Source organism: Rattus norvegicus, chromosome 3, assembly GCF_036323735.1.
Source record: "Rattus norvegicus strain BN/NHsdMcwi chromosome 3, GRCr8, whole genome shotgun sequence".
In the NCBI taxonomy this organism is placed as follows: Eukaryota; Metazoa; Chordata; class Mammalia; order Rodentia; family Muridae; genus Rattus; species Rattus norvegicus.
The window spans coordinates 97,423,303-97,435,713 of NC_086021.1; the positions used below are offsets into that span (position 1 = coordinate 97,423,303).

General features: G+C 38.8%; 1 protein-coding gene across 19 annotated transcripts in view; it reads left to right on the forward strand.

Moving 5' to 3' along the window:
- Celf1 (CUGBP, Elav-like family member 1) overlaps positions 1–12,411 on the forward strand; it is a 74,847-nt gene that overhangs the window by 42,896 nt on the left and 19,540 nt on the right. For 14 of the 19 annotated variants that reach the window (XM_063284140.1, XM_039105417.2, XM_039105419.2 and 11 more), the window contains one exon: positions 11,837–12,024. In XM_063284140.1, the coding sequence (XP_063140210.1) occupies positions 11,837–12,024 (188 nt within the window). Of the gene's footprint in view, positions 1–409; positions 5,639–7,547; positions 7,657–11,833; positions 12,025–12,411 lie in introns of those variants that run through there. The other 5 variants (XM_063284145.1, XM_063284149.1, XM_039105422.2 and 2 more) reach the window with 5 other exon arrangements.

Here is a 12,411-nt window from a genome sequence, read left to right on the forward strand (position 1 = left end):
GGGCTGTTATTATTGTTATTTGGTGAAACCGGTCCCGTAAAAGACTTCTTTAGAAAGCCTACACTTAATTTTCTTAATGACTTAGTCTAATTCTTATAACTGCTAATTGCCTCCAGGATGAAACTAAATTCTTTGCATGGGGGTACACTTGATATATGACTAGCAACATTAGTTCAAGTGTACTGGCTCCCGTCTCTTCAAACTGTAGAATGTTTACTCATATGACAGATTCCAAGGTGTTTTTTTTAACTGGCTTTACTGCTTTGACTGGGTATGCAATAGTTAAATAATCCTTTGGGAATTAAGTATCTTGTTATTCACTGTTTTTACTTACTTACCTTTTTTTTTTTTTTTTTTTTTTTCTTTTTCTTTTTTTGGAGACAGGGTTTTGTGTAACCCAGGCTGGTCTGGAACTCCCTCTATAGCTGAAGATGACCTTGAGCTTCTGATCCTCCTGCTTCTACTTCCTGGGTGCTGGGATTGCAGGCATGAGCCACAAAGCTTAGTTTTGCCAGGCATAAAACCGAGAGCTTTGTGTATCTTAGGCAAACACTCTGTCATCTTCAGACCCCAGTTACTGTTTTTTGAGATAGGACCTACCTATGTAGCTGGATTAGCCTCGAGATCCTCTGTCACAGCAGCTGAGGGGCTGTGTTTACATACATGTACTGCCATGTCCCCCTAGTTTTTAACAATCATATTCTTAAGCTCCTGTCACAGAGAAAGCTGGTAGTTATGATATTACTTAGTGTTACATACAGTGTATTTTGTATACATAGAGTATATTGTGAAGTATAATTCTGAACCTTAATTTTCTCCTCCTATCTTCTTGCTAATTGAAAATACAATTCAGCATGTAATTTCAATAATATCAGGTTATCCTCATCATTAAAACAACAAATCATTAAAACAAAATTATATCACGTTTGATTGGCAGTTTGCTCAAATAAATTGTGGTGCAGAAATGGAAGACCTTGCTTAGCTAGCCCAAATATTAACCTGACTCTAAGTTGGGGTTATAGGGAATCTGAGTTCTGGACTTTGTAGAGAATGGTTCCATTTACAACTTCCATTTTCCATCAAACCTCAGTTCTGTATTGTTATCTTAATCAATGTCCTTGGTTTTATCCACTTTAAAAGTTCAAAATACCTTGAGATATCAAGTAAATGCACCTTTATTGAAAACCAAGAATGTTAAATGGGAGGACATTCCCTAGGTGTGAATCTTTGAAGTTGGGCCTCTCTGTTCCAATCACACAGGACAGGTGTGAGTAATAGCAAATATTTTGTGAGATAGTTTTGAGAGTCTTGAAGTTAGCCATATTGATCTTTTAAAATGGTTTGTATGTCTTCTCTATAGTCCTCCAAATAGTAATTAAATGTGCTTTGTTAAATGACAGTTCTTTACTACCAAATATTCAGCAATAGTTAAAAGGTTCTACAGTGTATATCAAGATTTAGTTCACAAAGTATGCCTGTATCTCGGATATATAATAGCTAAAATTGGAGTTTGTGGCTCAGATCATCTTGTGTTCTAGCAGTTTTTTTCCTGTGTTTTGCTGCTGCCTCTTGTTGAGCCTCCTAGTGTTTTCCTACCCCCTCCTTTGACCTTTCCTTTTTGTGCTAGAAATTAACTTACTGAGCAAACAAATGTTCTGAGCCATACAGCCTTTTTCCTTCCCTGTTTTCTTCATATAGGGTCTCATGTATCCCAGGCTGGCCTCTTAAATTGATGTGACTGTCATTTGCTTCTACTTCCAATTTTTTCAGAGTTTATGCTGGGGATCAAACTTGGGATTTCCAAGCACTCTACCAACTGAGCTACCAACCTCAGCCCATTTTACTGTTTGTTTGGTTGTTTGTTTGTTTGTTTGTTTGTTTCCTCTTTTTTCTTTTTTCTTTTTTTCAGAGCTGGGGACCGAACCCAGGGCCTTGCGCTTGCTAGGCAAGTGCTCTACCACTTAGCTAAATCCCCAACCCTATTTTACTGTTTTAGAGGTTAAACTAACCCACGATTCTATCTGTGAACTCTGAGACAGAACCACTGAGTGAACATCACTGGGAATTTAAAAATCCAGGTTAATTTTTTTGTTAAAGTAAGGTTCAAGACTGTATTTTAAGTATAATGTGTAGTTTTTAAATGTACTTTGAAGTTTGAAATAAATGGATTTACTGTGGGTACTTTGAACTAGCCAACTGTCATGTTTCATAGCCAAATCATTTGCATCTGTTCCTGTGGCCCATCTTCACCAAAGCTTTTTGTAAGGCTAACTGCTTTGGCTTTTGCCCCTATTCTGCAGATAAGGAACTCAGTTGGGAGAGGCTATGACTTGCTTGCTAAACATAAATGATGTCAACCTTAAACCTAATACTCTTTTTTTTTTTTTTTTTGAAGGTGGGTAGCTAGACTAGGTATCAGTGAGTAGCATATAGTTTCTATGTCATTAGATCCCACTTCCATATGAATGAATGATACACTATGATAGAATGGAATTCATGAAGGGGGGGCATTGTACCTCTGACCCACATTCTCAGCCCCAGAATAAAGAATTCTTGAAAATGATACATGATGTGTGCTTGCTACCTCTTGAATGCTTCACTTAAGCAGTGTTTTTTAACTAGAGGTTAAGTCAGTAATTTGTGACTAAAGTTATTTTATCTAGGAATGTGATTGATCCATATAGCATTTTTCAATTTTTTTTTTTTTTTTTAAACAACACAGAAGTGATTAAAGAGTCCCAAAAGCTTCAGGGAGCTCGGGCACCTTCTTCCCGTTCTTCTGCTCAGTGTCTGTCTGGCTCTTCTTTGGTCGTGGTGAAATCTTCTGGTTGCTCTTCTTTCATTTGTTTACACATCAAGACATGGAGCTCTCTAAGGACCAGAGCCTCTAAGGGTGGGAAACCTCTGGCTCTCACTGTTTAACCTCCTTTCCTGGCTTCTGTGTTTCTCAGGACTCTACATTCTTTAATACCCTCAGTCCCTTAACTTGATTCTAAACCTGTCTATTGGATATCTTTGTCTGATGGCTTTCTTACAGAGAAACAATTTCCCAAATTGTCTACATTAGAATCCGTGACTCATAGTTTTTCTTCCTCACCTAAAGTTCCTTAAGCTCTTCATCCTAGTAGATCATGGTTTAAAGATGAAAATGGGAACAACTTTAAATAGAATTCCCCTGGTTTCCAAATTCTCTCCCCACCCCAGTTTATTTCTTCTAAATATGTGTATGCATGCACACATGTGTAACTGGGGTATGCAGGGCCCATTTTGTAGCCCTAGTTGTTCTGGAACTCATTGTGTAGACACACTCTAGTACTGAATTCGTAAGTGTCTATTTACCTTCCTGTCTCTGCCTCAGGAGTGCTGTCATTAAAGGCTTGCACCGTCATGCCTGACTCATTTCGTTTCTATTTTTGAGACTGTCAACTATAGAGCCCAGGTTGGCCTTAAGCTCCTGATGCACTCATCTTTACGTGCCCTATTCTAGGGTTATAGTTGTGAACAGTCCCAGCTGGCTTGCCAGTTTTGTTTGTTTGTTTGTTTGTTTGCTTTTTAAAGAAAAAATCTGATCATTTTCTTAATCTCGATTAAGAAATCTGTAATCCTAGTAGTTGGGAGCTAGAAGCTAGAGAGAGAAATGGGAGTTCAGAATCATTCTCAGCAACATAGGGAGTTCAAGGCCTGCCTGACCTGTATGTGTGACTGTTTTGTTTAAAAGCTAAAGGAAGGGAAGAAAAGAAAAGGTATTGAAATAAAATCTAAGCTCTTAGTGTATCACAGAAAATTTATCTTCTGAGTCTTTCCAACCTACCTCTTTATCTATCTTGATTCTTAATCATTTCTCTAACTCCCAAGTGCATTTCTTTTCTTCCTTTGTTCTCTCTTCTGGTCTTTGTCCTTCATCTCTTAGGTATTCAGTCCTGCATGCCACATATCATTTCTCCTAATCCCTGTCCCACACCCCTTTTCCAAATCAAGTTTTGCCATTAGCCGCATCTTTTACTTTTTTTTTTTTTTTTTTTTTTTTTTTTTTTGAGACAGTGTCTGGTAAGGTAGCCTTGGCTGGCCTGAAACTCAGAGATCTGCCTGCCTCCTGCTTCATTCAGTATTGCTGGGACCGAAGGTGTGCTTAGCCACCTTACCAAGTAACACAGAGTGTTTATATGCGGAGTAATTTGTTGGGTGTAGTGTTTTCACTTGTTTAGTATTATTCTCCGAGGTAGATTGTTGCTCATTTTTCATAGAACCACCATGGTGGTGTTGGTATTCTGACACCACAGTAAGAGCATAAGGTATTTTGTTTGTTTTGCTTTGTTTTGTTTTTTTGAGGTGGGACAACTAGAGGGAGATCTTACAAAATGAAAACCTTGACATTTTCTCTAAACTTCAGGGAAGAAGACTGCTTCAAAATTATATTATCAGCTATGCTGTTAGAGGATATTGAGCTAGAAACCTTTTTTAAGTATCTAGTAACAAGTCTCCCTTTATCCAAATTAAAATTATTTCCATACATCATATACATTTTCTGTCTTGTTCTCACAAGAAAAATAGGTGGTTAGTAACACAACCTCCTTTTTCTGAGCCCTTTATATTAAATCCTCTTTCTCCCTTCCTTGTCCACAGTACAGTGTATGCTGGGGCACTTGTTGAGGCTGGGGGGTAGCTAACTTTAGAATGTAATGTGAGTTTATATTTGCTAACAAGGTAAATGGGCGGGTGTCTGGAACTATTTCTGTTTGTATAATGAGCAAAGGGCAATCAACTACAGGTGAGTGACAAAATAATGAAAACTTTTGAAAATTATCGAGGGATGCATACATCTACCCAGGATGGTACTTGGCTGTAGAAAACCTATTTGGGTGCATGTGGAGGCCAGAGATTGATGTCTTCTCCCTCATTCTTTGAAAGAGAATCTCTTACTGATTCTGAAGCTCACAGTTTCAGCTAGACTGACTGAGCAGTGAGCTCTTTCTGTCTATTCCCCAGTGCTTGGGTCACAGAAGTGCTCCACTATACCCAGTTCTTCACGTGAGTGTGGGACTCTAAACTCAGGTCTCCTTACCTTTTTTTTTTTTTTTTTTTTAATTAAAACCGTGCTAGGTGGGTTCGGTCCCCAGCTCCGAAAAAAAAAAAAAAAAAAAAAAACGTGCTAGGGCCTGAATCCTGGTTTTTAGTATGCTAGATGAGTGAATGTTCTACCTGGAAATAATAACCTACAGGGAAAATTTTCTCCCTCCCTCCTTTACTTCCTTCCTTCTCTCTTTTCTCTCTTATACTGGGAACTATACCCAGTGCCTTAGGAATACTAGAAGAACACTGAAATTCATTTTCACCCTCAGGTGGTCTATTTATTCATTCATTTATTTATTTTAATGCAGTGATTACCTTCTTAAGGACAGACAGTACTGAACGCACATGTGCTAGGAGAATAGAATGGAAGATGCCTTTTTTTTTTTATTAAAGATTTTTCTATCTATTATATGTGAGTACACTGTAGCTGTCTTCAGACACACCAGGAGAGGGCATCAGATCCCATTACAGATGGATGTGAGCCACCGTGTGGTTGCTGGGATTTGAACTCAGGACCTCTGGAAGAGCAGTCAGTGCTCTTAACCGCTGAGCCATCTCTCCAGCCCAGGTGGGAAAGTGTTGCTCATCCCTTTACATCAATAACAGTTGAGGAAGTTTGAAACTATTTATTTGAATATATATTTATTTATTTATGTGGTTGCTTCTCTCAGATTTTAAATCTCTCCTTTTTAATGGTTTCCATATGTGCCAAGGAAATGCAAGGTTTTTTAAAATCTGTTTTTTACATTTATTTATTTAACTATTTAATATTGTGCGAAGGTCAAAGGACAACTTTAATTTGGAGTGAATGTTCTCCTATATGTAGATTCCAGGGATTGAACTTGAGTCCCCTGGCTTATCACTACCACCACTAACCCAATGTTAAAAAGGTTTTAATATGTTTCTTTATGCATGTATGTGTAGGAACATGTGTGGTGGGAGTTAATTCACTCCTAATACATGAATTCTGGGGTTTCAACTTGGATTGGTGTTTGTTGCTTTTACCTACTGAGCCATCATATCTCACTAACCTACTTTTAAAAATGATATTTAATCAAATTAATTAAGGTTTTGTAGACAGAATCTCAGTGTACCTCTGGCTAGCCTAGAATGCAGATAGATTGGTCTGTTTCTGCTTTCCCCTTTTGCGTGCTAGGATTAGAGGCATAAGCACTCCATGCTTGTGGAGGTCACAGGACAGCCTGTGGGGTGGTTCTCTCCTCCACTATGTCCACCTGAGGAGCAAAGCCAAGCTGTCAGGCTTCTCAGCATTGAGCCATACCACTGACTGGTCTCCTCCACCTTTTTTTTTTTTTTTTCTTCTTCTTAATTTGGTTAGGGCCCAGTGGTTAATTTGCTTTTCTTCCAGAGGACTCAAGCTCAGTTCCCAGTTGTCTTCCTGGATCACTCATACATGTGAAACAGAAAATTCTTTTTTTTTTTTTTTTCTTTTTCCTTTTTCTTTTTTTTGGAGCTGGGGACCGAACCCAGGGCCTTGCGCCAGAAAATTCTTAATGTGTGTATATAAATAATTTTTCAAAGTAGCACACAAATTTATTGGTTTTATTTTGGCATTTTAAAATACGCACAATTATGTTTTATTCATTATACAATGCTTTAGAATTTACCAATGTATACCATGTCTAACAGTGTGTTGCTGACCCATATAAGTTAAGTGCCCAGTAAATATTGGAAGCAGGCATGAGTCAGTGAGTGATTGTAGTTCATGATATCTACAGCATGTTCAGTCTGTCTGAAAAGTCAAATCATCTAAGTAGTGCTTTTCAAACTGGTGGGCTACCTCATTGTTTACTCCATAGTAAAATGTAGAAAAAATATTTCCTTATGAAAACATTAGATGCGGCCAGTCAGTGGTCCCAGCACTTGGGAAGCAGAGGCAAAAGGATCTTTATGAGTTCCAGGACAGACAGGGCTACACAGAGAAACCCCTTGCCAGAGGAGGGGAGTGTTAAAATAAATAAAGAGATGTAAGCTTCTTTGTTATTTGTCATCATCAGTTTTAATTCATAATTGCTTAAGTTCAATTTTTGTGAATTGTGAATTGTGCTTTAAGTTCAATTTTGTGAATTCTAAAAAGCTTAAAAGTTGGTTCTGGTCTTTGGGCCTTGGTTCACATAGCACTGACCTAGATAATTCTTACAGTTACTGAGTTGGTATACAAAAAGGCAAAGGCTAGTTCATGCAGGAGAGTGGGCTTCAATGTTTTTAAAGATTTGAAGCTGGTCCTGGTGGTAAATAAAGGCCTGTAGTCTCAGGTACTAGGAAGTCTTAAGTCTGGAGAAAAACCAGCCGTGCCCTACAGCAGTGCTTCTCAACCTTCTTAATGCTTTGATCCTTTAATGCAGTTCCTCATGTTGTGGTGACCCCCAACAGTTATTTCTGTTGCTACTTTATAGCTGTGATTTTTGATACCATTATGAATCATAATGTAAATATCTGTTTTGCAATGGTCTTAGGTCACCAATGGTCTTAAGCCATCACTGTGAAAGGGTCATTTAACACACACACCCCAAGAGGTTGAGGACTACTGCTCTACCAGAGGAAGAGGAGGCATAAAGCCCAGTGGTAGAGTACTCTCGTAATTTGTATTGTAATTTGTATATATTATCCATGTTTTTGCTTTACACTGAATAGGCGATAGATGACTTGCACATATGGAAGGAAAAGAAAAGCCTGCGTAGTTGCAGCTTCTGTTATAATATAAACGAACAGACTTCTTCCTCTGATGAAAGAACTGCCAGCTTATTATTCAAACATGTCATGAGAACCACGGGGGTTCAGTTAATCTCTGTAATAGAAACATAATGAGACATCAGCAACATTTTGATAAAACGCTACTAAAACTGATAAAGTTGTTATGGTCTTGCCGTAAGAAGTGACACCATTGTTTCACTACTTAATGGTGCCTTTTACAAAAGATCTCTTTATTTTTATGTGCATTGGTGCTCTGCATGTCTGTGCAAGGGTTCTAGATCCTCTGGAACTGGACTTATAGACAGCTTGAGCTGCCATGTGGGTCCTGGGAATTGAAGTCAGGTCCTCTGGAAGAACAGCCAGCGCTGCTAACCACTTAGCCATCTCTCCAAAACCTGTTATATTTTTACAGTGACCTGCCATATTCCTTCCTTCCGTTCCTTCTTTCTTTTGTTTTCAGATAGTGTCTCTGTATAGCCCCCATTTTCCTCAGCCTCCCTGGTGCTGGAACACAGGCGTATACCACCAGCCTCCACCACCCATGGTTTTAATTGAGTATAAAGGAAAACCAATAAAACGATATAATCCAAGATGGGTATTACAACATGTGTGTGGAGACCAGAGGTGGCTTTTGTATCACTCTCCACTTTGTATTTGTTATTGTTCAGTTAGTTTATTGAGACAAGGTCTTGCTATATAACCCTGACTAGCAACTTGCTCTGTAGACCATGATGACCTCTGTCTCTGAAGTACTGGAATTAAAGGTTGCACTTCCATTCCTGGTTGCAACTTACATTCTTCTTCTTCTTCTTCTTCTTCTTCTTCTTCTTCTTCTTCTTCTTCTTCTTCTTCTTCTTCTTCTTCTTCTTCTTCTTCTTCTTCTGCTTTCTTGCTTTCTTGCTTTCTTGCTTTCTTTCTTCTTCCTCCTTCTTCTTTCTTTCTTTCTTTCTTTCTTTCTTCTTTCTTCCTTCTTTCTTTCTTTCTTCTTCTTTCTTCTTTCTTCCTTCCTCCTCCTCCTCTTCTTCTTCTTCTTCTTCTTCTTCTTCTTCTTCTTCTTCTTCTTCTTCTTCTTCTTCTTCTTCTTCTTCTTCATCATCATCATCATCATCATCATCATCATCATCTTGACACAGGGTCTCACTGAACCTATAACTTGTCAGTTAGGCTAGATTGGCCAGCCAGGCAAGCCTGCAGAATAGAATCTTCTGTCTTTTCCCAGTGTTGGTGTGCCAGGCCCTTTCTATGATGCTGAATATCCAAACTCTGTCTTTGTGTTTGCTCTTTACTACTGGGTTGCTGCCCTGTTTGCTTCCAAAATAACTTTTTGATAGCTTGATCCTGTGGCAACTGTATAATCATAGGAAGTAGTAGCTGTCCTTTTGTTGTTGTTTTGAAACGTTTTCATGTAGCCACAACTGGCTTTAAATGCTCTGTGTAGCCACAGCTCTTCACTTCCCAAGCATCAGGATTATGAGTGTGTTCTACGACACCTGGGTATACTAGCTGTGCTCATAGTTGAGAGTCCTCTGTGTATAATACTCATTTTAGCGAGATTAATTGCTTAAATAAGAGGGTTTTGAGGACTAGTGATAGGGCTCAGTGATTAAGAGCATTGGCTACTCTTCCAGAGGACATGGGGTTCAATTTTCAATATCCACATGCCCCTCACAACTGTCTGTAATTTCAGTTTTAGGGGCTCTGACGTCCTTTTCTATCCCCTGCAGGCACCAGGCACACATGTGGTAGGTACACAGACAGACATTACATGCAAACACCACATACCCACATACATACAAATTTTAAAAAAAACAAAAAAGGAAAGAGAATTTCTTGGCACCATTAGCAAGAAATTTCTTCATTTCACACAACTATGAATGAAGCCCACTATACCAGGTGTAGCTAAAGGAGTGAGCAGGAAGGCTATGGATACAGCTCAGTGGTTGCCTGAGAGTCTGAGTTCATTCCCAGTACTACCTTTAATACCAGCAGAGGCAGGTAGATATCTGTGAGTTTGTGGCCAGTCTGTCTCAAAATACAAAAAGAAAAAAAAATAAGATTAAAATCATTATTACCTTTGAAGACTTACCAGTTCTTAGGGAGGTTTCTTAGAGCCACAGGATGACTGAAGATTTTTGCTATGTAATAGAGATGGAAATTTAATACTGATGTCACTTTGGTTGGTGTTTTTTTTGTTTGTTTGTTTGTTTTGTTTTTTTTTTTGTTGTTGTTGTTGTTGTTTTTTTTTCTTTTTTTCGGAGCTGGGGACCGAACCCAGGGCCTTGCGCTTCCTAGGCAAGCACTCTACCGCTGAGCTAAATCCCCAACCCCTGTTTTTTGTTTTTAATGATAGGATTTTTTTTTTAATTTTTTTTTTTACATATATATGTGAGTACAGTGTCGCTGTCTTCAGACACACCAGAAGAGGGCATCAGATCCCATTACAGGTGGTTGTGAGCCACCATGTGGTTGCTGGGAATTGAACTCAGGACCTCTGGAAGGGCCATCTCTCCAGCCCCAGTGATAGGATCTTTATGTGCAGCCCAGATTGGCCTTGAACTTGAGGCAGCCAAACTGCATCTCAAATGCTAGAGTTACAGGCTTAACACTACACCTGATAACTACTTAATGCTGGATTCAGCAAAAGTGATAGGAGAAATACACTCTGGGTGTTCACTTAGAAAAGATGTATAAATTAAGGCATAGAAGTTAAATGGCTTTCATAGATTCAACATTCCTTGCTAGTTTTGAAGAATTTAAAATGTTAGTTTGAGATGTTAAATTTTAAATGTAAGATTTTAAAATAGTAGGAAAGACTGGGAATGGGCGGTGCCTTTTGAAGAGACATTTAGGAGTAAGAGTGCCCTAAGTTCTGGACAATTTTCAGGGAAGGAATAAAGTTATCCAAGTAGGAGTGTCATAGGACTGGAAGAAGTTATGGAATTTGAAATAGCTGTAGTTGGTGGGAAATTCAGTGTAAGTCTCAGAGAAACAGTAAATACTAGCTAGATAATTCAGAAACACACTAGGATGACAGCAGCTTCTGCTACAGTCAGTTTGGCAGTTTAATAAGAGGGACAGCTAACTTATAAGCATGCTTGATGCTTAGCTTTTAAAGCTGTCATTCTGGGAGTTGGATTTAGCTCAGCGGTAGAGCGCTTGCCCAGCTCCGGGGAAAAAAAGCTATCATTCTGGTGAATTCTTAGCGTGGATTTTGGAAATTAATGCATCTTTTTTTAACATCTACTTTAAATATGTTTAAAAGTCCTGAATCTTAACCTGTAATTATTAATCCTTTGTTACTATACAGACATTTAAAAATCCTTATTAGCCTGATGGGATGACTTAGTACATAAAGTACTTGCCTGGCAACAAGAATTCAATCTCCAGAACTACATAAAGGAGGAGGGATAGAACTGACTCCACAGAGGGTCTCCCATCCTCTGCTACCCATGACACACACAAATAATAAATAAAATTTTAAAAGGTTTATTGTACTTAGTTGTATTCAGATATTATTAAAATTTGATGTAGGGCCAGGCATGGTGGTGTACATCTTTAATATCAGCACTTGGTAGACACAGGCAATAGGATCAATGAGTTCAAGACCAGCCTGATTCTTGAAAGTTTTAGGACATCCAGAGCTATACAGAGAAACCCTGCCTTGAAAAACCAAACAAAACAAAAAAACAACAAACTGATCAATCTTTGGGAGCTTTACTTTATAGGTCCTTAGAACTCTCATATTAGAAAAGACATGTGACACTGTCGGTTTCTTTTTTTTTTTGGTTCTTTTTTCGGAGCTGGGGACCGAACCCAGCGCCTTGCGCTTCCTAGGCAAGCACTCTATGTCAGTTTCTTTAAAACTGAGTGTGTCTTAATCACAATGGTAAATTTAGTTTGTAGTAGAATTGACAAAATTCAGGTAAGTTAAGTCGGAGTAGTGAGTAAAGTAGATTTTTTTTCCTGTTTCAAAAAGTTGTTGAAAATCTTTAGAGAAAAAAAAACTCCTGTGGTATGCAATATCAATAACCTCTCACTTTATCTCATGCAGCTCAAAGAAAATGAACGGCACCCTGGACCACCCAGACCAACCAGATCTTGATGCTATCAAGATGTTTGTGGGCCAGGTTCCAAGGACCTGGTCGGAGAAAGACTTGAGGGAGCTTTTTGAGCAGTATGGTGCTGTCTATGAAATCAACATCCTAAGGGATAGGAGCCAAAACCCTCCTCAGAGCAAAGGTAAGCTCTTTTTACTTTATTTTATTTTATTTTTTTCTTTTACTATATGGAGTCGGAGAACAAGTTGAGATAACTAGGTTCTTTCCATTATGTGGTCCAGGACCATAACTCAAGGTTAGGTTTGTCAGGAGCCCCTTTACTACCAGCAAGTACTTTTACCCATGGAACAGGCTTGCTGGCCAGGGTTTTGGTTTAGTATAGATAAATGGGTTTTAACTTTCTTGTGTTTGTTTTGTCTGAGACTGGGTGTCTAGAGCTCTGGGGGTCCTGGAACTTGCTGTGTAGACCAGACTGGCTTTCAACTCAAGATATGCCTCTGCCTCTGCCTCTGCCTCTGCCTCTGCCTCTGCCTCTGCCTCTGCCTCTGCCTCTGCCTCTGCCTCTGCC